The 23896-nt window shown below is 39.8% G+C and overlaps 1 protein-coding gene across 1 annotated transcript in view; it reads right to left on the bottom strand.

Annotated features, from left to right (window-relative positions):
- The window catches only part of NPSR1 (neuropeptide S receptor 1), a 77913-nt gene that overhangs the window by 5568 nt on the left and 48449 nt on the right, over positions 1 to 23896 (bottom strand). The window contains exons 3-7 of the mRNA XM_042475186.1: positions 18835 to 18938; positions 16451 to 16544; positions 10881 to 11082; positions 5969 to 6045; positions 1737 to 1826 (exon numbers count right to left, since the gene is read on the bottom strand). Coding sequence (XP_042331120.1) covers positions 1737 to 1826; positions 5969 to 6045; positions 10881 to 11082; positions 16451 to 16544; positions 18835 to 18938 — 567 coding nt within the window. The remainder of the gene's footprint in view (positions 1 to 1736; positions 1827 to 5968; positions 6046 to 10880; positions 11083 to 16450; positions 16545 to 18834; positions 18939 to 23896) is intronic.

Here is a 23896-nt window from a genome sequence, read left to right as displayed (position 1 = left end):
ATGTAAGTTCAGTACCCATATATTTTTACAGTGTCTGCCTCACTGTAATAGCAGGAATTAGAACATATTACTTTGGGCAACAACATCCAGAATGGCCATTTGTCATCTTCTTCTAGCTGAAGGAATTGCATGTTAATTTTTTTTAATTCATTGTTTGCTAGGTAATTTTTTAAAAAATCCCATTAGAGCATTTATTACTTTAGACATTTATTACTTGAGTCTAGCAGATAGGACTAGACGTAACTGTGTTGATTATAAGTATGCCGCTATGGAAGACTGCTTTCATTGCTGCAGAATGAGAAATCAGCTGAGTCGATTGCTTATTTACAGCACACCAGGCTAAAGAAAATGGAATCTATCACTCTGCCTTAATTTGTCCCAGCAGAGACTCAGTAGCAGACTCTTTTCTTCCTTTGGATTTTTGTTTGCTTTGCTTTGCATTTTAAGTGCAAAAGGTCACCCGCAGAGAATGTTCACCTCTTACATAAACAGTGGAGATAAAGGTAAAATTGTTCTTCTATTGTACTTCAGATTGCAGGTGGAGACAACATGTTTTACAGAAAAGGAAAGCACAAATCTCCCTGCAGATAGAAAACTGAGTATCTGCTGGCAGACTGCTAGTCAAGTCTTCTCTGAAGAACCTGGAAACATTATGTTTTGAACAGCAGCTAGGATCCAACTGCTGAGATGAACAGAGTTTAAAAAAAAATATTGAAGGGGTTGTTGTTTTTTGAATCCACGCAAAGCTGATTGCTCCCATGTCTCTGTACAGCAAACCATACTCTCCTGATGTCAAACAAGAGGAAAGGGATTGTGTCTTTTCCCCAGAGACAGTGGATTTTTAACAACATGTATCAATTCTAAACCATGGTTGTCTTGGGCAGCTTTGAACAGCCCATTATGAATGTTGAAAAAGCAAAATTTGCAGTCAACCGCCAGAAGCAGATTCAGCCTGCCTTTGATGCAAGCAAATGATTTCTCACCACATGCTGATGACATGACAGTTCATGGGCTGAGCAGGGACATAGGAAGGGGGCTCATCCTACTAGTTTGGACTAACGTGCCCCATGACACTGCTTGGACCGTAGGCTGATGCTGCAATAGGCATGGAGCCCAGAACAGGGGAATGGTGGTGGTGGGTGGTTTCAAACCTCCTAAACTAGACTTAGGCTTCTCTGCAACAATCTGACAAAACTGGATCACCAGGAATAATATGTAGTTGAGCCTCCTCATGTATGATCATGTACTAATTGATCAAGTGCTAAGAACTATTTAGCCAGTGATTATTGTTGAGCTCTTCCAGGAATATGTCTGCCTGCAATCTATCCTATGCACACTTACTGAACATATGGAGGGCACTTCTATGAAGACATTGTGCTTGTAAGAAGATATTTCAACGATAATAGTTGGGAAAATATTTTTGTCTCCTCCTGCAAGTAGGCAAAATCAATAACAACTTGCCTGCCAGTTATGAACTCCCAATTTTAAATACAGTCCCAGGGTCACTGGCTATAGATCTGTTTCCAGATGGAATAAAAATGTGGCAGCTGTGTAAGAAGGCATTCTTTCTGTAGCAATAGAAGTGAAATGCTGGTCTGCACATGCTAGTCTTGTGCCATATGAATTAGACTTGTGAACATGATCGATATACATTTCAGCTCTCAGGAAGCCTCCATCGACCCAAGAAAAAGGGAAGCCTACAATATTTAGGTTACATGGTAGCTGTTGTCACTCACCAAGGATTATTACCACACTGTACTTGATAGCTTTGATTTTTGCCTTTGATATGAATCCTCGATGGGTGTAGCTTGTGCAGAATTTGCCATCTGTAAAAAGAAGAGAAACAATAAGTAAATAAACAGGTGTGTGTGTGTGTGTGTGTGTGTGTGTGTCTCTGTCTCTTTCTGTGTATTCACTGTTTCCTTTTACCATTTGCTGCTCCTCCATTCCTGGGGTGATGGAAGCAAGGCTTTCTCACTCTTCAGGCAACTGCACAGCTAAAACTTTTCCTCAAGTTTAATGATGGCTATTAATAGTTAAACATGATTAACAATGGGAGCTAGATAATGCCCTGAAGACGCATGACCCAGCAATCAAGTGGAAAATAAAGGCATCTTTGCTAAATATCCTTCCCTGTATGTATCCTCACTTCTCCCATTACCTTGGACTTCATGAGCCATTTTTGGTTTAGTTCCTGCTTAGTAAAATGTCTCTCCCAAACCTCAGTGCACTGAAGGATACAAAAACATGATGAAATTGTTCCCCACCTAGTGGGTGTGAGGGATTATATTTAGCAATATTCCCCAAAAGAAGTAAAAACAACAAAAAACTGGGTAGCTGGGCACAGCAGGGTGGTGGTGCAAGGTCCCTCCAAGGTCCCATGGGAGGGCTAATGCAGTCCCCCAATACTTGACTGTTGCACATCCCTGACATGAGGCACTGCAGTGTGCTACAACATGTACATGGCTGAGCAACATTTTGTTTGCCCCAAGAACTGGCATCCCTTTACAGAAATAAACATTCATATGTCCTTTAACAAGCTCCCCAGATATTCAATGTATCACTTTCTTTGGCTGCTACACCATCCAAGGGTCTCAATACAAAATGGGTCACTTTGAGAATGAGGCAGGGTGGCAGTTTGTGGGATGATGAGGCAGGATGGTGGTATTGTTCTTTTAACACCCTCCCGATGTTCTGGACTTCAAATCAAGGGATCATGTAAGAAGGCCACCATTGCCCCAAGCCTGTCATAAATGATGGCATGAACATCATTTCCTGTTGAGGAATCTTGAAAGTCAAAGAGACCATTACAGAACTTTGAGACCAGTAAACACTGTCATGGCTCCATCCTATGAAATCCTGGGGTTTACAGTTTGCCATGGCTCTAGAGCTGTCTGGCCAAGAATTCTAAATACACCATGAAACTACAGAACCCTTCCATAGCAAAGAGCTTCCATAGGATAGAGCTGTGGCATCTAAAGAAGAAACAAAGTGCATTAACTGTGGAATGTGAAAGATGAAGCATCACCAGGCTCCATTACTTTCAGTCAATGGTGTCACCAGGCTTGGTGACCCCCAGTGTGTGGGGAGGACTGCTGCAGGGCAGCAGAGGCCTGCTCTGGTCCCCCTGCTCACCCCTCATGAATTCATTACTAGCTCGACTTTCTCCTCAGGGAGAGAGCTGGGCCAGCGAGAAAGCCACAAGGGGCATGCTCCTCTGTCACTCTTGTCACTACCTTGGCTCCCTCCACTCAGCTCCTTCCTACCCAATGTGGGGGCGACTGCCAAGTGGGGGTCAATGGTAACAGTCTGTCTCCTCCTGCTGCTCATTCCTTATGGCTTTGTTACAGGTCTAGCTCCCACCCCAGGAAGGAAGCTGGGCTGGTGGCAAAGCCCCTCCAAAGCCCTTGCTGACACCTCGGCTCCCTCTCCGGGAAAGGAGCCAGGAGGCAGTGAAGCCATGAGGGGCGTACTTGCCCCTCTGCCACAGCAGGTCGAGGACCCCACTAGGCTATGGGGTGTCACCTGGTGTTTTCCGCACCCCTTGCACCTGCTCATCCATGCCACTGCTTTCAGTTCTGGATATTTTGCAGTCTGTTCTGCTGAAACACTTCATTTGCACTCTTCAACAACAAGAGCAATTTGAGCCTTTGGAAAAGTTCAGCAGACAGCCTTATTTATCAAGGCTTGGTTTTAGAGGCTTGGGGCCCGAACAGACAGGCCAAAATAAAGCTATTTCGGGTCACTTTGGAGGTATGCTGTTTAAATGACACACACACCTTAAGATGCCAGAAGCTGCACCAAAGCCTCACTTCGTCCTTAGGACTGGAGTGTGGCTTTGGCATGGCTTCCAGCCTCTTAGGACTCATGCATCATTTAAATAGCATACCTCCAAAGTGACCCAAAGCAGCTTTATTTTGGCCTGTTAGGGGTCATTTTTTTAATGTTCAAGTTCCTCCAACACATGAAGGCTGTTAAAAGTCATTCAAAAATCTGAAACATTTTATTCAACAGGCTATGTATGCATTTCTGTTGTATGGCCATCATACCCAAGCTGCCTGCCCAGAGAATTGTAAGTTTTTGCTGAGAAAACAACTTAAGTTTGAATTCTTTATTCCAGGCATTCGATCTAAATCTATTCATTAATTTTTCAGACTATCTTTAAATAACATTCACTGTACTGAAAAGTTTTATATAAAATATAAAATGACTGGGTATGCTGCAGTGACCCCTCACTCAGGATAAAGCCCTGATTGGGTCTGATTAGTTTTGGAAATATGCTGTGGAAAGATGTGGAAGAAGGCCTTCCCTCCTGTTGCAACTCAGTTATGGAACACCCTCCTCTTAGAGGACCATTTGGCACCAATGTTGCTGTCATTTTGATGCAAAATAAAAACATGGAGTGGCATCCTTTTCCATTTTTTTTTTTTTGTGAGACTGTAAGACAGACTTAGAATCTCATAATCTTTGGGTTTCATGTTTATAACTCCTAATGACAGAATATGACCACAAAACCCAACTTCTTAAGCCAGGCAACAGTGCAGCAGTGAATGAGTTTCCAAGATGCCCAAGATCGAGGCACTGGGATATGACAACTGCTGGGCTCTCCTTGGTCATGAAGTGTGTTGAGACAATGGATCTCTCCATGACTAGGAGAGTTACTTACTAAATCCTTTGGAGCCTAATCAGCTTTATACAAATCCACACATGTGCAAGGTCAGCAATCATTTGAAACTATTTTAATTAGCTTTAATCCATCTTCTTTTAATTTGATTAATTGTTTAATGTGGTTTTAGCCTTTTAAAATCATTTTTTAAATTTTTTTAAAGGTTAGTCAAGTTGATTTTATTGTATACCACCCTGAGATCTTTAGAAGATATAAATATTTTAATAAATATTTCAATGAATAAATAAATAAATAAATCCAATTTCCAAATGGGGTGCCCTTGAAAAGCAATGAAATGAAATGAATGAATGAAAAAAAAAATCAACAAATAAGTTTCATGTCTGGCATCTGTATGTGTCTATTATTTGAGGTTTGACAGCTTATGAGATTTCATAAAATTGAAAGCGGAGATGTCAGTAAGTATTCAAATGCAAATTTTAATTCTGCTCCATAATTTGCATGTTGAAGAGCCTGAATGGCAATCAGAGGAATTCAAATATTTGTAAATACACATTTCAGTTCTAGTACAATTGGATCAAATTGGTATTGTTTGTAAAACCGGATCAACTTTGTCTTGATTCAGAAAACTTTTAGAAAGTTATGAATTCATTATATGCATTAACAATATTTTTATTTTTCCAGTATCATTGCACATTTTCATTTTCATAATCATAAAAAATCTATTTGGTTAATCAGCATATCAATTTAAATGTACTTAAAGTTTTTTTAGAAACAAAAGCCATTATTTTTCTGTGTGTGGTCTCAATCTGTTTATAATGGTAATGATTTGAGGTACTTCAGCAGACTATCCGTGTGTATCTTTTTCTAATTAGGCCATAGCAACAGGGATAACAACGTGTTTGACTTCACATTATTCATTCGTTTCCCCTTAATAGTCCAGATAAGATCCATTTTTCATTCAAAGACATAGCTGTCTTTGAATATGTATGCAATTGGTATGCAAAGTGATCTTGTAGATCTTTGACACTAACTGAAAGATAAATGTTGGTAGCCTGAGCTTTCGCAGACTTGAGCCTACTTCCTCTGAGGAAGTATCCATCTGAGGAAGTAGGCACAAGTCTACAAACGCTCATGTACCAACTTCAATTTTTCAGTTAGTCTCAACAGTGCTGTGAGATCCTTTTACACACATGTTTGATGGCATTTGAAAATTGAGTTCCAGGCTTATTGTACCAACAATTAACAATAACCATTTCCACAGCCTCTGTGATAAATTCACACTCCTCACTGTTACTATGTGCTGAACATTAACACTTGCAAGAGCACTTCCAAAATACTTACCAGAACAGTTGGACACGATTATAGCATGGGCTTTACTCTTAGCCCATATTGTCCGAATCACAATGAAGTAAATAACACTAGAAACGGAAAGAGGAAGGCAAGACAAAAAAGTTAATTATAGTTGTTGTTGTGTGCCTTCAAGTTGTTTCCGACTTATGACAACCCTAAGGCAAATCTATCATGGAGGTTTGTTTGTTTGTTTGTTTGTTTTTGGCAAGATTTGTTCAATGGAGGTTTGCCATTGCTGAGGGTAAGACTTGCCCAAGGTCACCCAGTGGGTTTCTATGGCTGGGTGAGGATTCAAACGCTGGTCTCAAGAGTTGTAGTCCAATGCTCAAGGTAAACTCAAAAGATGTTATCCTATCTCAGGACCAGTTTCCCAAGACTTTGTACATTGTGGATTGGATCCACATTTAATCATATTTGGAGCAGAGTTAAGTTAGTGGCAAGTCCCATTGATTCCAGTGGACTGGAACCAGGAACGTACAAGTAAAGCAATTACTTGTAATGAGGTACCTTTAAGGTAATGAGTGATCCCTTTTGGTGAATATCTTTTACATCCCTAGTAATAAACAACCAAACACCATGCAATGAATTACTTTTAATCAATGTAATGAATAACACTAACACATTGCTCTCCTGTCTCTATATAATGCAGTGTATTGGTGTTGCTCATTACATTGCTTACAAAGTAATTAATTGCATTGTGTCTGGTTGTTCGTTATTGGCTAATTTCCCTTCTCTACAACCCCAGTGTCACCCCAAAAATGTGTGGGGCTTGTAGAGCCTCCACTCACAGCTGCAATCTATATTTAAGTAATTTGGGGAATATTTACCTTGGCTTTGCGAAAGTGAATAACATATGCAGGAATTAAGCACCAGCCATACTGGTAATAACTGATAGAGACTCCAGGCATGGGGAACTATGAGAACTTTCATTAGAAGAAATATAAAAGAGCATACATCTCTCTCACACACACAGCATACAGAGCTAAATGACTTTAGAAAAGTGCAAAGAGACAGCAGAGTTTTAGGGTTGGATAAGGGGATATTTCTACTGATCCTGAAGAGATGGTCCATAGAAAACAGAACAGCAGGAGTGGCTTAGACCATGAGGCTTGAGCATGCCAGAGAGGCAGACTGAAACTTGACAGCAACAGTCATCGAACAAAGGGGGACAAACTGCAATAAAAGACTAAGTTTGGGGGTGCTATTTATGCTTTTAAGCAAACCCCAATTCACAGAGGTTCTATGGGAACCCAAAGCTTGACTGCCCCTCAATGGAACCTGAGAAGGTTTCCAAAGTAGAGAGTTTGTTCTGATATTTGGGAGATGAGAGGGGTTGATTTTGATCGAGGATGCTTCATGGACTTTACAATACCTGGACAAGATCTAGAGTCCCCAGAAAGGAGAGGGCAGGAAGGAGTCTTTAGGAATACAAACGAGATGAAATTGGGATTCTGGTCTTGTTTTATCTAGCAGAACTCCTCTTCTGGTTTTCTGATTCTGTCATAAATGCAGAAGTGGTGGGGTGGAATAGGGGCACTCTTAATTTAAATCTCCTTTTCTGTATTCACTTAGCTTTTGCAGGTTAAAAAGATTTTGCTTTCTTGCTAAAATACTACTTAAAGCTTTTGGCATTGCACATACAAGTCACAGATGCAAAAGTGGTCAGTTTGCCTGGTGCAGGACTGAGAAACTGAAACCCGACAATGGAGATTATCACATGCAAAAATAAAGTGTCTCATCCGTGCTAGGATACAGTCACTTACGGGATACAATTGGGAATTATAGCACAAAAAAGTCCATTGATGCTGCTGGGCAACTGCATCCCGGCTGCATCCTGGCTCCCAGCCACAGCCAGCTGGCCAATTTGCAAACATGGGAGCTTACCGATTGCATCCTGTAAGTGACTGTTACCCCAGCAGGCATAAGTCACTTTATTTTTGCATGCAATAATTTCCAATATGTTACACACATTCAGATATACAGTCAGCCCTCCACATTTGTTGCTTTGACTTTTGTGGATTTGATTATTTGCAGATTTGATAAATATGTTCTCTCTACATGCTCTAGTGTGATTCTGCCAGGGGATGACGACAGAGTCATACTGGAAAACCTAGAGATTCAAAGGGAAAATGCTTATTTAGGCATTTGTAGGTTCTCCAGCTCAATTCTATGGTCAACTTCCGCAGGATGTTGACCACACAGTTGTGCTGGAGGACCTAGAGATTCCTAGAGGTGTTCCCTCGGATAAAAAAAAAGCATGTTTTTTTTAATTTGCAGTTTCTCCACTTTCACAGGGGTCCTGCTCCTTTACCCCAGTGAATGTGGAGGTCCCACTATACCAGGAATTGATGGAGGAGCTGCTGACCACTTCCACACATTCCTGTACCAGTCCTTTTTTTCGCATTCTTCCTCTACCTGTAGAAAAGCAAAAAAAGGGCAAAGGGATGTTCATTTTTTAGGTTGCAACTTCATAACCTCATCTGAGTCAGTCACTTGTACTTTGATAGCATTCTTCTGGTGCTTCTCTTTTAGTCCCTATATCAGTGAAGTTGTTTTAGACTGGGGTGGGCAACTGTCAGGTGCTGGGAGAATTTGGAGGACCTCTGCCCACTGCAGGCCTCCTGAAAAATAAAACTAAACTGTTTTGCCCTTAAAATCCCTTCAAATGCTCTTAAAGGCATTTCACTTAAGAGTTAAAAAAGCAGACTTTTAATAGGATAAAAGTGTCTTTGGCCAGTACTTATCACACAGTGTTGTGTCTGTCCTGTTGCTGCCTTGCATTCCATTTGTTACTGTTATGCATCTTTTCACTGATGGACAAAACCCATCAATAGGCTCTCAGTCTCGCTAATCTTCCATTACTGCCTTTGTGTGATATGTACTGCCATTGCAGTTTTGCTTCTCAGGCACTCACATGGTGTGAGTGGGCATGAATCTGCTCCTCTCCCTCTCTCCTTTCCCCTTGCAGCAGTCATGGTGGCCAACACATTCCCAAAGCTGACTGCTGTGTGCACATCCATACAGCAGCCAGTTTTGGGAAGTGGTTGCCATCCATAATCACTTTGTCAGCCCTTCCTCCTGGAAGATGATGTTTAACAGCATGGAAAACAGATCACACAACCATGGATTGCCAAAGCACTATTGTGGGAGAAAGTGTGATCAGAAATGATGCCAAACCAGTGTGCTTCCATTCTTAAACTTATGTGATTGTGGCAGGACAGCAGGCTGGTGTGATAAAGTCCTAAATGTCATAGGGGACACTACATCTCCACTTCCTTGCCACCACTATATTGCTATGAACTAGATTTAGAACTGTGTAGCATTACTAAAAGGTTGCTGAGGTGTGGACTACATCAGGTGACACCCTCAAACACCTACCTTTTGGCAGAAATGGGCTGTGACATTCATCTCTTTCCCTTTAAAATGCTTTAAGAGGTGGTGGGAGTGGGGTGAAGCTCAGTGCAAAAAGAAAGGAGAGGCCTCAAAATTTTTAAAATTAACATTTCAAATGTCAAAATTGTAAATTTTAATTATTTTTTTTAAAAAATGAATTTTAATTTTTAAAATTCTTTTTAAATTTTCTTGAAAAACATCACATTTTAACCAAATCTTCACTATGTATATGCAAATACCTTAAATATATGTAAATACATTTAGGTTGTGGTTTTGATATTGTAATTTGAAGATATAATTTTAATTTTGCTAGTGGTTTATGTCACAACTATCAGCTCAGCATTACATTCAGTGGTATATGGGAATTACAATTTACGAGTAACAGTGCAAAAAAGCTTTACTAAGGATTCTGTATGGTATGAAATGAGAGGTCAATGGGGGGGGGGGAACACCATGAGTTACTACACCAGGTAGTAATTACACCAGGTGACACCAACCCTAGTGACGCCACTGGCTGGCAATCCACTTGCACTATAGTGTACAGCAAGGGAAGGCCTAGAGGGGTGATAAGAAAAAAACTTTACTTAATCCTCTTCTCCATTTCTGAAACTACTTACTCCCAGAGGTGTGAATACAGGGCCATCCGAAAACATTCTGCTCCCTGATGTAAATGGGAAGATGGCTTCGCCATCCCATCCCATTTACAGAAACTATTTGGACAGGCAGTTGAAAATTCCTTCAACCTGACAGTGGTTCAGCATCCTCCACTAAACAAGCTAATTTAGGAATTCATCACATTGTAAAAAAACATAACTTACCACCTCTGAATTGAAGTCTCTTCCGGGATGCAGCTGGGTTCTATTATACGCACTTTGCCACCAATGCTGCTTCTCAGCTGCAACCCACCTAAAATCCGGCTAGAATTCGCCCTCACCTGGGTCATTTGCAAAGTCGTGAAGCTCCCAGCTTTGCAAATCAGCCATCGGAGGGCCATCTGAGCATAGATTCAAGCCAGGTTTTAAGTGGGATGCAGCTGGGAGACAGGATTGGCTGTAAAATGTGTGTGATAGAACCTGGCTGCATCCCGGAAGAGAGTTCAGTTCAAAGGAAGAAAGTCGCATTTTTTAACAATGAGATAAACTCAGATATTCAGGAAGGTTGTGTGGCATATTCAAGTCTGTCCTGCAATGGAGGGAAACAATCAGCAAGTTCATGAAGACTAGATGGAAAGCAGTCACCTCCCCCATCTTCTATCTGAGGTGCTCCATTCTAGTAGTCACTTTGCTCTGTCTGAACAGCCCCTTCTAAACTAGGCCAAGGATGATGGGGGTTGGTTCCTGGCACACCCAGAAGATATCAGGTTGCCTTGGATTGTGGTGCTATCTATACACTGCAGGTCTCACTTGTACTTTTCCTCTATTGAAGAACTGATTTCACCAAATGCCCCATTTTAGAAACATGAATTTATGTCTGAACAAGTGATCAACTCCAGGACTGTCAAGATTCTTACCTGATAATAATCAGAGGAATAAAATATACCAGGAAAGCAACCGTCGTCATATAAGGGATCCAATAAGAGTCATCTGGCCAGACAGCCCAACATTGCATTTCCCCATTGGAAAGTTTCCGCTTCCCGAATATGATGAGAGTTGGAATTGAAAACAAGAAAGAGAGGCCCCAAGCAACCACAATGAGAATTTTTGCCTGCCTTTCTGTGCCAAAAAGAAGAAAATAGGTCTTCTTAATACTTGTATATACATCGATAACATACGATAGAAATTCATGTTTGAGGTGATGAAACAGATGGGGATGGGAAAGAAGTTCTTTTAAAATATAGGTCAATTATACACACAACAGAAAATTCAGGTGATAATAAATGGAGGAAAAAAAAGATAGCGTTGAAGTGGAGAAGGGAACAAAACAGGGTTGCTCATTATCACCCCTAATATTCATTATGATTTTGGAAGTATTCAATAATTCTATTAGGGCAAACATAAAAATAAGAGGAACAAAAATTAAAGGAAGTGAGTATAAGTTACGGGCACATGCGGATGACACGGTTCTCCTCCTAGAAAATCCATGAAAGAACATAGAATATGCATTAGGTGAACTGAATGAGTTTGGAGAATGAGATAAATAGAGAATGAGATAAATGAGATAAATAGAGAATGAGATAAATAAAGACAAGACACAAATGATAGTAAAAAATATGAAAATTGATGAAGTAAGGGAGCTAACATCTAGGTTAGGTATTAAGATCACAAGAAGAGTTAGGTATTTAGGAATTTGGCTTTCAAATAAGAATATCAATTTATTTGAAAATAACTATAAGACCTTATGGCAGGAAATAAGAAAAGATCTGCAGAGGTGGAATAAGTTCGATTTGTCCTTATTGGGTAGTATGGCAATCATAAGATGGACATATTGCCAGGATGTATGTTTCTATATCAAAATTTACCCATTGTTATAAATGATGGAATATTTACAGAATGGAATAAAGAACTTAGTAAATTTGTCTGGAGGTGGGAAAAAAGGCAAGTATTAAATGGTAAATGTTTAAAAAGGAAGGAAACAAAGGAGGATGTGCACTACCAGATCTAAAATTATATTATTGGGCCTGTGGGTTACTGTGGATTCAGGATTGGATCAAATTGGAAAATAAAAATGTATTGAATATAGAAGCATCAAATATCCTATAGCCTATATCTGATGCCATAAGAAATTAGTTAATAAGGATTTTGAAAATCATTGCATCCACAAAGCTCTCTTAAAAATATGGAAGTCAGTTAAAGGAAAATTTTATTTAAATATTCCAACATGGATTTCCACACAAGAGGCATTTTTTAGTAGATGGAAAGAAAAACAAAACTGGATAAGATATAAAGATTTGATAACGGTAAATGAAAATGAAGGGAAAGAAATCCAGTCTAAAGAGGAATCAGAATATGAAGGGCGAAAAATACAATGGTTTGGATATTTGCAAATTAAATCAAAGTTTAAAGAAGATTTAGCTACAGATGGATTTGAGGAAAGACAAAATGAGATAAATAAAATAGCAAGGGTTAAAGATAAAGAGAAAGTATCAAAGTTGTACAAGCTACTTTTGTCAAGAGAACTGGAACACAAGATAGTTACAACAAATATGATAAAATGGGTACTGGAGACGGGGCATCCCATATCCATGGAAAACTGGGAAAATCCTTAGAAAAAAACAAGCAAATTCACCATCGCCAATCACCTATATCGGGTATTTTTTCTGTTTTCCAGTTCTTTGGTCACCAAGGACCTTAAAGAAAACTATTTAAAGTCAATGAACAGATGGTATTACACTCTGGTAAGATTAGCGAGAATATACAAGTTGGCAAAGATAAACGCTGGAAATGTCAGAAGGAAAAATGGTCATACCATCATGTATGGCGGTCCTGCACCAAAATAAAAACTTTTGGCATAAAATACACAGGACAACATTAGAAATATTCAAAATAGAATATCCAATGCCCCCTGAGTTATATCTATTAAATATGACCTCCTTTCTGGGTATAGAGGCAGAGAAGAAATACTGGACTAGTTCTATATTTTGTAACAGCAGCCAGATTACTATTAGCTAAGAACTAGAAAATGGGGGGGGGGACCCAATATAGAGGATTGGCTACAAAAAAATTGGGAATTAATAGGAATGGACAAGCTAACAGCATTAAAACACAATAAATCTGGGAAAGGGTAGGAAGGGAATGGGATCCTCTAGAGGAATATGTGAATAAGATTTTGAACATTAATATACGATAGAAGATAAATGATACTGATATGATAACAGATTGAAATAGATTAATGTAAAATAATAGTAAAATAAATACTTAGTCGGAAGATATATAGAAATATGAAGAGTAAACGATAGAAGTGGGAAAAATACAACAGATTATGAAAATACTGAAAATGACAGAATTGATTGGGTCATATTTTAATTTTTATATCGGTGTTGGGGAAAGCAATGAAGAAGATGTAACATAGAGCAAATGTAAAACAGAAGTTCTACAATGTATAAGACTATATTGTACAATTGATATTTTATTTGTTTTTAATAACAGCAATAAAGACTATTAAAAATACATGTAAAGTTTATAGAAAGAATGATCCTGGATATAAGGATAAACAAAATATAAGGAGAGGCCAGTGAGTGAAAGAATTGAAGAGAGAAATTTATTTGGTTTCACTCTTTGGAGTAAGAATGGCTTGTTGTATTCAATTTTCAGATTGGAAATAATTAGGGGTGGATTACCAAATGTCTTAGTATAAAAGATAAAAGGTTATAGGGGTGCTGTGTTGAGTACTGTAGTCTTAAGAGGTGCTCATTGAGAATGTCAGTGGGGTGTTTATCACATTTCAGACAAAGAAATGCTAGTCACAACAGCTGAGATGTATTCTATTCTATTCTATTCCATTCCAACTGTGATAGGAAGAACAGTATACTCAATATTTAGGGGATTAGATTAACACAACAAAAGCAAGCAAACACCTGCAGCGTCACCCCCTCTTTTGATAGGGAAGGGAGGCATAGTTCTGTGATGAACCTTAAATTGTCTCTGCGCACAAAGTTCTCTGGCTCTACTCCCATGTATTCAATTAAAATGATTTCTGATTGCAGGGATAAGAAAGCCTTCTGTGCAGATCTTCTTCCACCACATCACATCCAATGGTTAATTCCAGGGAACCAGGGGCTCCTTTGAGGTTAACCATTGCTGTCATTTGCTTAAGAAATCTGCAAGTATATTTCTTTTTTTGAAAAAGAAAAAATTATTTTGCCCTCTTGTATTGAAGAATGCACCAAATGACAGAACTTTAAAAAAAAATCTAGGGGTGGGAAATTGTTTTTGGATTGTAAATCCCATTAACTATGCTGATTAGAGTTTTTGGGAGCGATAGACCAACATTGCCTGGAGGGCCACAGTTGTCCACCTCTGTTTTAATTCTTATTTGTGATCTAAAAATAAAATATACTTTTGACCTTCCTTAGTATATTCTTCTTTGTTTTTAGAACATGTTTTAAAATTGTAATTTATTCTGTGAATGCAATTTGCTTTAAATATAATATTCATTTAGTATGATATTACTTTTATTTGCATATGAATTCTCTGAATCTGATATTTGTTACGTCATTGTCCCTATGTTAAATTGTTTATATTTAAATATTCTGTATGCTGTTTTGAGTGATTTGGAATTAAAATGGCAGCAAGCATGGTCTCCCAGTTTAGATGTAGATTTCAATGTATCTTTCAGTGTTGCAAAATGTTTTGGTAAGCATTTGGTATTGCTTTTCTTTGAGATTCCTGAGTGCTTAATAACTCTTCAGCTTCCAATTTTTTCCCCTGGTTCTGGATATTTTTCTTTCCGCGTGACTCTATCTTAGGCCCCGTACAGACAGGCCAAAATAAAGCTGCTTCGGGTCACTTTAGATGTAGGCTATTTAAATGATGTATGCATTCTAAGAGTCCAGAAGCCGCACCAAAGCTATGCTCCAGTCCTTAGGACTGAAGTGTGGCTTTGGCACGACTTCTGGACTCTAAGGATGCATGCATCGTGTTAACAGCATGCCTCCAAAGTGAACGCAAGCAGCTTTATTTTGGCCTGTCTGTACAGGCCCTTACTTTGACTTTATGTCAACATTTGACCTTTCCTTTCAGTGACAAGGATGAAAAAACTTTTAAAGAGGATCCATCTTTGCATATGATCCTAGGGGAATCTTGAGGTTGAGAGATGGGGCAAAAACATTCTAATAAGGGTGAGCATGCTCAGTGGCAAGGGAATATTAACAGACCGATGGGAGGAAAGAGATAACTAGGAGCTGCTTCACATGACAGAATTATAGTGCTATATTCCACTTTAACTACCAAGCCTGCCTTCTGTGGAATCCTGGGTTTTGTGGTTTGCTGGAGCACTGGAATCCCTGGCTGAAAATCCCTGGCGCAGTGGTTAAATGCCTGTACTGCAGCCATTCACTCAAAATCACAAGGTTGCGAGTTCAAGACCAGCCAAAGGGCCCAAGCTCGACTCAGGCTTGCATCCTTCTGAGGTCGCTAAAATGAGTACCCAGACTGTTGGGGGCAAATTAGCTTACTTGCTGTTCACCGCTATGATCTTTGGAATAGTGGTATACAGTGGTACCCCGGGATACGAATTGACCGCGTTACGAAATTTCCGGGATACGAAAAAGTTAGATAGGAAAAAACTGTTCCGGGTTACGATGTTTTTTTCGGGTTACGAAATTTTTTTCGGCGCGAAATTCAAACGCGACCGCTAGCCGCGCTTCGGAAAAGCCTTTTTCGGCTTGCGAAATGCATCGGGTTACGAACGCCGCGGCGGAATGAATTAATTTCGTAACCCGAGGTAGCACTGTATAAATAAAACAAATTAAATTCCCTTCCTTAAACTATTAAATTCTGGGATTCCATAGGATGTTACCATGGCAGTCAAAATGCAACCATAGCACTGTAATTTTGCAATGTGAACTGGCCCTCAGGGGAAACTGAATGCAATATAATAGCATGGAGGAAGGCATGACTAGAACAACAAGCAAGAGCATTCATTCTATACTATATTCATTCTATTCATTCTATACTGCAACATTTTGTTTCAGGTCCCACTAGAATTGTGAACCATTTCATGAACATGAGTGAAATGCTGGCTGTAATCAAAATATAATGAATATATATTTCAGACTCTAATTACAATTGGAAATTTGCCACTGATGCGGAAATTCCACTGGGGTGGTTTTTTTCCATTTTATTAGCTTTTGGTTTCCTAATTGCTTTTTCTCACCATGTCAAAAACTCACAAAGACCTTCAGTATTCTGTTAAAGTATCATCTGGCATTTATGTAACCATTATAGTGAAATGCCAGAGGTGGACACCATTGCCATTTCCAAGATAGCTAGCGAGCCTGAAGGAGAATACATTATTCATAGCAAAAAGATTATTTGTGCACAATGAAAAGTTATATATTAAAATAAAACTGTTCATGGGAAAGGAAATAGCTGGCCCATGGGTGTGTGCGTGTCTATATGTGTATATATGGAAATTTCTTACCTCCTTGAAAGAACTTCATTGGGTAAACTATGGCATGATATCTGTCTATGCTTAGTGAAACCAGGACATAGGTGGAGGCATAGAGAAGTACAACCTAGAGCAGAAAGAGAGAAAGGAAGTCTGAAATTTCTTCGGTTCTTTTGTTTGTATAAAAATGTGAATAAATGTAAGGCAGCAATCCTATATCCTATAACCTGGGAGTAAATCTCATTCAGTTACATCTGGGCAGCTCATGGACTTTGTGCATGTGTGGGTGGGGAGCCTTCCTCACCATTTACAAAGAGGCAGTGTGTGAGTAATAGGTGATGATGCAATTCTAGTGGCAATGAGTTGAAACAAGATGGAGAAACGCAATGCATGATGGGGGGAAGCTGCCTGGCAAGCGAGGTGAAGATTCTTGAAATCTGCTGATGTGGCAATAGATGGCGTGTCCAAAACCTTGGATGCAGCTGCTTATTGGTAAAGAAGAAGATGTCCAGGACTGTAATAATAATAATAATAATAATAATAATAATAATAATAATAATATTTATTTATTTGTATCCCGTCCCTCCCTGTATTGGATTGAGGCAGGTAACAACAAACATAGAACAATAAAAATACAACACAACAAGCCACAAATAAAAACATAGCAAAACATATCAAATCCAGTTCCCTATCTCACTCCCACCTTAAAATAGCGTTAAAAACAACAATTCCCAATAAAATACTACCAATAACGTAGTCAATAAAAGAGCAGCCTGGATAGATGACAGAACACGTAGGCAAAGACTGATAAGGAAGAGAATGCAAAGATCTGTTTGATCTAAAGTGTTGGTCAGCGTCAAAGGAAGAGGTCCTAAAGTAAAGACAGAAGGACGGAGGACGTGGTGAAGCCTTAAAAGACAGACTTTTCCAAACCAAAGGTGTGTCCCCTGAAACCGCGGCACCAGGGGCTCCCACAGTCTTGTGAGGATGACTGATCACCGACTTCAGCAAAGGCCACTTGTGTGTGCGTGAGTATATGTGTGTGTGTGTGTGTGTGTGTGTGTGAGAGAGAGAGTACTCTTGATACTTAATGTCTGTACTACTTTAATGTCTTAATAAATGTTACATGCACTGTGTCTAAAACCAAATTTGGTGTCTCAATTATCTGTATCACCCCTGCTTTGAAAAAAAATCCACAGAAGGAGAAATTTTACACGCTCTCAGGTTAAACAGGTTGCCCTTACCAATTTGGGCATAACAACTTTCCACTTGATCTATGAGCCACCAATAAAATAGGATATTGGAACCAGACCTTGATGGTTTAAAGCACCTGGAAAAAGAGCGACGATATTGTCATGTGCCACCTCCCTGATGTTTCTTGCTCCCCAAGTTCCATGTCAAATGAAACTGACAGTTTCTGGACGCTACGTGAAGGTTTTGCTATGAGGACTATCATGATGGGTGCCTCCTCTTTAGTATGTACCATGATCCCAATGACCCATATGAGCTCAGTAGGGCTTACTTCTGACTGGACATGTTCAGCAAATATTTCTTTTGTTGCAAAGTTTGTTCTCCGGAATGTATTACAAAGTCACTACATAATAAAAATATGTAGTGTCAGCAGGGCTGCAAACCATTTATGAATCAGAGATGAAGACTGTGCTGATTTCTGTGAGACTAACAAACCAACCCTAACACTTGTTGTCACATTAAGTGCTAAAGACATGGCATACCATCAGCTGTTGTCACATAACAACATATCTTACTCTAATGGTGCAGTGACTGGCAGCACTGCAGCCCAATCAATCCGTCTGGACATTTACAATTGGAAGGAGTGAGTGCTGGAAATGATTGTGTATATAGCTCCTGAGGTATACTGGGGAGATCTAGGCTGAAATCTTTGCTCAGCTATCAAATTTAGTGGGTGAGAATGAGCCAGTCTCTTATTTGTCCACTCAGCCTAACAGTCTTGTAATAGAAAATGAAATAAATAAAACTTGCTGGGTCTTGCTCTGAATTACTTGGAGGAAAGGGTCGCTAAAAAGAAAATTTTAAATTAGATCCAAATGGTCAGGCGTAGGTAGTGAAGCTTGATGAGCAGCTATTATGGCTGGTCTTTCGTATATTTTTGGAAGCTGCATACTTTTATTTTCTCACTGTGTGCATCTAAACAGTTATCACTATTGTAAAACTGATCAGTCAATGAATATATCAATATCAGTCAGGAGAACTGAAGCCTTTGGTGTTTTATTTTTTCTTTCTTTCTGAAGGGTTTTATGTCATCCAAGCTTCTTTGTTTCCTGCACTCCCCCAACTCCATCCCCAAGATAGAGTGATTTCATTTCTTCGTAATAGAGAAACCATTCGTTAAGGAATAAGTACATCATGATACGTTGAGAGACATGTGTCTACTCTACCTGCAAATAGCGAACAATTCGGCAGACAAGATCAGGAGCCATGAAATCTCCGGTGAAGCGCCAGATTATATCCGTCATTATATTTATAAGGCCAGTAAAACAATCTGTTAAAAATATAAAAAGACAGTGTTATAGAGGAACACAAATGACTCTGAATCTCCAAGCCTGGCCTTTTTTCTCTGCTCTCCAGGGTGGTTGGGGGGCAATCTCAGGGAGACAGCACTGCCTTGAAAAATATTTGTAGGTATACATTTGTACTTATTCTCCTTTGTTGAATCCCCTACTCATTTGCCTCATTTGTCCATATTTTAAGCAATGGTAACGTCACAAAAGGCCATCTTGTGACATCATCAGGAGATATCCTCTGGTCACACGATATACGCGGCTTTCAGCATATGCTGGAAAAAGCCATGGCGCACCTCAGAAGAAATAATGAAGCATATCGCACTACGCCACGGGCTCATGCCCCATTATTTATAATGGGGCTCCAGCATACATAGGATTTCCCCTATGCGGTGTGGTGGTGGTAGTCCGGAATGGATCCCCTGTGTAAGGGAAGGGCCCACAGTACTGTTTCCTCACAAGGAAAGAAAGTTGCACTCTGAAATTTTTTGTCATTGAACAAAGTCTCTACTGGAAACATAATTAAACAGCATAAGAATAAGAATACAAACAGACTAAGATATAGCAAATACAGTTGTCTATCTGTACAGTGACAAGCCAACTTTTAAAAACTCCAATTGTTTCCCATGAGAGGAAAAAGTAACTTGTGACCACAGCTCCAAGAATGGTATAGTGCTCCTTTTCAAGAGCACATGAGGAAAATGGCAAGGCTTTGCATGAATCAGCTCTTATGTGGAAGAATCTGGTGGAAAAGCTTTCTGCTGCCTTTGTCTCTGGCCATAGAGAGGAAGAACTACAATAACTATTTCCTAGGATGCCCTTCTCACAACCAGAGAAGTGCACCCTAAATCATGGGTTTAACTTCATTTTCCCAGCAAAACAATCCAATGTGCAGTAAACACAAGATCTCTGCAATGAAACAGAAGACTACTATGTGTACAGGGGCTTTGGAGCATATTCATAATATCTAAGTTGAATATTGTCAAACTAATATATTTTAATAGATTAGAAAGCTGGGCCAATGCTAACAAAATGAATTTCAACATGGAGAAATGTAAGGTACTGCACTTAGAGTGGGAAAATGAAATGCACAGATATAGGATGGATGACACCTGGATTAACAAGACTACAAATGAAAGGGATCTAGGAATCCTAGTAGACCACAAGTCGAACATGAGTCAACAGTGTGATGCGGCAGCTAAAAAGGCCAATGTGATTCTAGGCTGCATCAATAGAAGTATGGTGTCTAGATTAAGGGAAATAATAGTGCTACTCTATTCTGCTTTGGTCAGGCCTCACCTGGAATACTGTGCCCAGTTCTAGGCACCACAATTCAAAAAGGATGTTGAGAAACTGGAGCGTATCCAAAGGAGGGCAACTAAAATGGTGATGGGTCTGGAAACCATGCCCTATGAGGAGCACCTTAGGGAACTGGGTATGTTTAGCCTGGAGAAGAGAAAGTTAAGAGGTAATATGATAGCCCCGTTTAAAGATGTGAAAGGATGTCATAGTGAGGGTGGACCAATATCCCTCTTCCACAGGAACAATGGATGCAAGCTACAGGAAAAGAGATTCTATCTAAACATTAGGAGGAACTTGATGACAGTAAGAGATGTTTGACAGTGGAACACACTCCCTTGGAGAGTGGTGGAGTCTCCTTCTTTGGAGGACTTTAAACAGAAGCTGGATGGCCATCTGTTGGGGATGCTTTGATTGTGAGTCCCTGCATGGCAGACGATTGGACTGGATGACACTTGTGGTCTCTTCCAAATTAATGAGTCTATGATTCTATGAATACTATCTAAAGTTTATTCTCAACATCATGCCATATTTTCTTTTATCAGTTCCATCAGCTCAAATATTCAGGCCCATCTCTACTCTACAAGTATGTCCAAAATATCAGAACTGAAGTCAAGACTGAGATTTGGGTTTTTAGGCAGGAGAAAATGCATAGCCCTTGGAGAATCCACAAATACTGTGTATTAGTTCAGTAAGTATGATTCTGTTATTACGTTGCTCTTATTTTGTCTGACGTTTTCCCCAAAACATTCCAGAACAGCCAAATGTAATGGAAGTAAAACTGTTATTCACTTGATATTTTTTTTGTCTACATTATGTCAAATTGGCTAGCCTAATTTAAAAAAAAAACACCTTAGGTTTCTACCTAAGATGAGGGGAATCATCTTGTTTTGTAAAATATTAATAATTACGATCTGTTCTTGCAGGATTTGTGAGGGAGGGAGGGAGGGAGGAACAGTTTGATTTGATTTAAGTTTTGAGAAATGCAAAACATGTCATTTCTGGGTCAGTAAGTAAAGAAGTTCTTGTTATTCAGAAACATACCAAGAAAGGACCCAGTCTGATCAAGCTGCTCAGGATGAAGAGGAAGACCTGTGAGTTAATTAGTTTTGCCTGCCACTGGATTAAGCAGACTGACCACAACTAACTAGGGGCATCACTTGTGGTACTGGAGGTGCAGAGCGCACTGATGACACCCCAGAAGGGTGTGTATACCCATTGGGGCAGTACACTCAGTGGGACCAGGGCAGCTGTTGGGTAATTCACCTGCTTTCTCATTCACTCAGCAGCCACCCAAAAACTCTGAACAGGCCATCTGGAGGCCTCAGCTCAGTTCCCAGTTTCCCTGCTGGAAAGTGGTGCCTTCCATTTAGGGTCTGGTCTGCATGTTCATCTGAGCAGCCACAAGACTTATCACATTGGATATTAAATCGATTTACCTCTATCTGGTTTAAAGCTGAATTCGAGTGGCATCCTGATCTTTTCAGACGTTTTTTGTCACTGAATATGCTGCTCGAATGCAGCCCGGGTCCATCCCTGCTTCCAGAGCCGCTCTGCCAGCCATTTTGTTAAGTCAGAAAACAGCCAGATCCGAAAAGAGCTGGGAGGAGCAGCTCTGGAAGTGTGGATGGACACAGGCTGTATTAAGGTGGCAGATTTGGTGGCAAAAAACATCTGATAAAATCAGGATCCCCCCCCCCCCAATTCAGCTTTAAACATCGAGGTAAATCGATTTAATAACCAATGCAATAAGCCTCCAAGTCAGACCCTAAAAAGGTGATATGGAGGCCTCAGCACCCACATTTCCCCCCATGCATTGAGGGGGGGGCAGAGTCAAATTCCCATGGATAGGAAGGGTCTTCTATATAGAGTCCCTTAACTAAAGAATGGTGCATTTTTTCTACTAAAGAAAAATACTTCAATGCGGTGCCTCTGAAAAAGTACTTTGCTTCCTAACAGCATGATCTGACTGTATTCAAACATTAGAAACAATTTGTCCTAAAACACAGCTTGGAAATACAGTACTGTATTACTGTTTTGGATGACAACTCCCAGAATGATCAGTCAGCATAGTAAGGAATTGCCATGGTTTTGGCAGTGGCTGGAAGATTTGGGGCATTATAGTTTAAAAAAAAATCCAGGTTCAGCTTTAAAAACTAGATTGGTGGTGCACTAGGCAAAAGGCTAGGCTATGATCCAGTAGAAGGCTGGGCTAGGATAGGCATGGCAGGAGAGAAGAAACTGAAATGGTAGAGTGTTCCAAGTGGAGAGTTTTAAAACGTTTCCCACATACTGGATTCCATATTAAAAATACTCACGCTCCCGAAAGCTGCTAGTCCCACATGGGGAGTGGAGTGGAGATATAAGCACTGGTACTGTGAAATAATTTTATGAGATGAAAAGAGAAATCCATCACAGCAATAGGAGCAGGCCCTTAATAATCTGTCATGGGGACACACGGCCCTAGTTAAATGGCCAACTTCAAATTACCACTACAGGAACTCCATTGCGGTATGATATTGCATTGGCAGATGCAATGAAAAGGAGTCAACAAGAACTTGGCTTTAAACTGAAACCACTGAAGTGGCCAGCTCATTCCAAATGTAATTTATTTTTTATTTATAAGCAAAAAGAGTGCTCAGCCACACAACCCTTCAGTGATCCTGTAATAAGGTAGAAAAATTGGGAGGGAGAAACCATTCCCCAAGTGCCTGAACTGTTTGTCATAGCCAATGCTTGTTTGAATGACCTTTCTTAAGAGGCATCTTTTCTTCCTCCAAATCCACTACAGTGAGCTCTAATATTTCTTTCTCTGCTTACGTTTGTAGTCAAAACTGACTTTTGTGCCCTTCCCTTTCAATCAGGAAGACTTGGCTAGCAGGCTTCTGTGATGCAGAAGAGCACTCTGCCACCTTCTTATATCATAGACAGCCTTTATTTATTTATTTATTTATTTATATTTATATATTTATATATTTATATATTTATATATATCTCGGCTTTCTCCCAAAGTGGGACCAAAGGCAGCAAACAACATATATAAAACACATTAAAACAACAATTAAAATCATACAATTAAAATAAAAAATTATAAAATTACAAATATAAAATGTAAAACATACAAAGTTAAAATAATAATCTAAAACCAACCCCCTCATCCCCCAATAAAACCAAGCCTGACAGATCTTAAAAGGCCTGTTTAAATAATAATGTCTTTGCCTGCTGGCGAAAGGCCAACAGTGAGGGGGCCAGCCTAGTCGCCACTGGAAAGGAGTTCCACAGGTTGGGAGCAGCCATTGAGAAGGCTCTCTCTTGTGTCTTCACCAGGTGAGCCTGGGATAGTGGTGGGACTGAGAGAAAGCCTTCTCCTGAGGATCTTAGGGCTCTAGGTGGTTCTTATGGGGAGATACTCTCAAACAGTCTGGACCTAAGCTGTGTAGGGCTTTATAGGTCATGATTAGCACTTTGAATTGTGCTCTGAATCGAATCAATAACCAGGGAAGCTGTTTCAATGCAAGAGTTATATGTTCCCTGTAACTGGCTCCAGTCAGCATTCTAGCTGCATCATTTTGGACCCGCTTAAGTTTCTGAACATTTTCCAAAGGCAGCCTCACGTAGAGTGCATTACAGTAGTCCAAAT

Source organism: Sceloporus undulatus, chromosome 6 (assembly GCF_019175285.1).
Source record: "Sceloporus undulatus isolate JIND9_A2432 ecotype Alabama chromosome 6, SceUnd_v1.1, whole genome shotgun sequence".
NCBI classification, from domain to species: domain Eukaryota; kingdom Metazoa; phylum Chordata; class Lepidosauria; order Squamata; family Phrynosomatidae; genus Sceloporus; species Sceloporus undulatus.
This window is presented reverse-complemented; position numbering and strand designations above follow the sequence as displayed.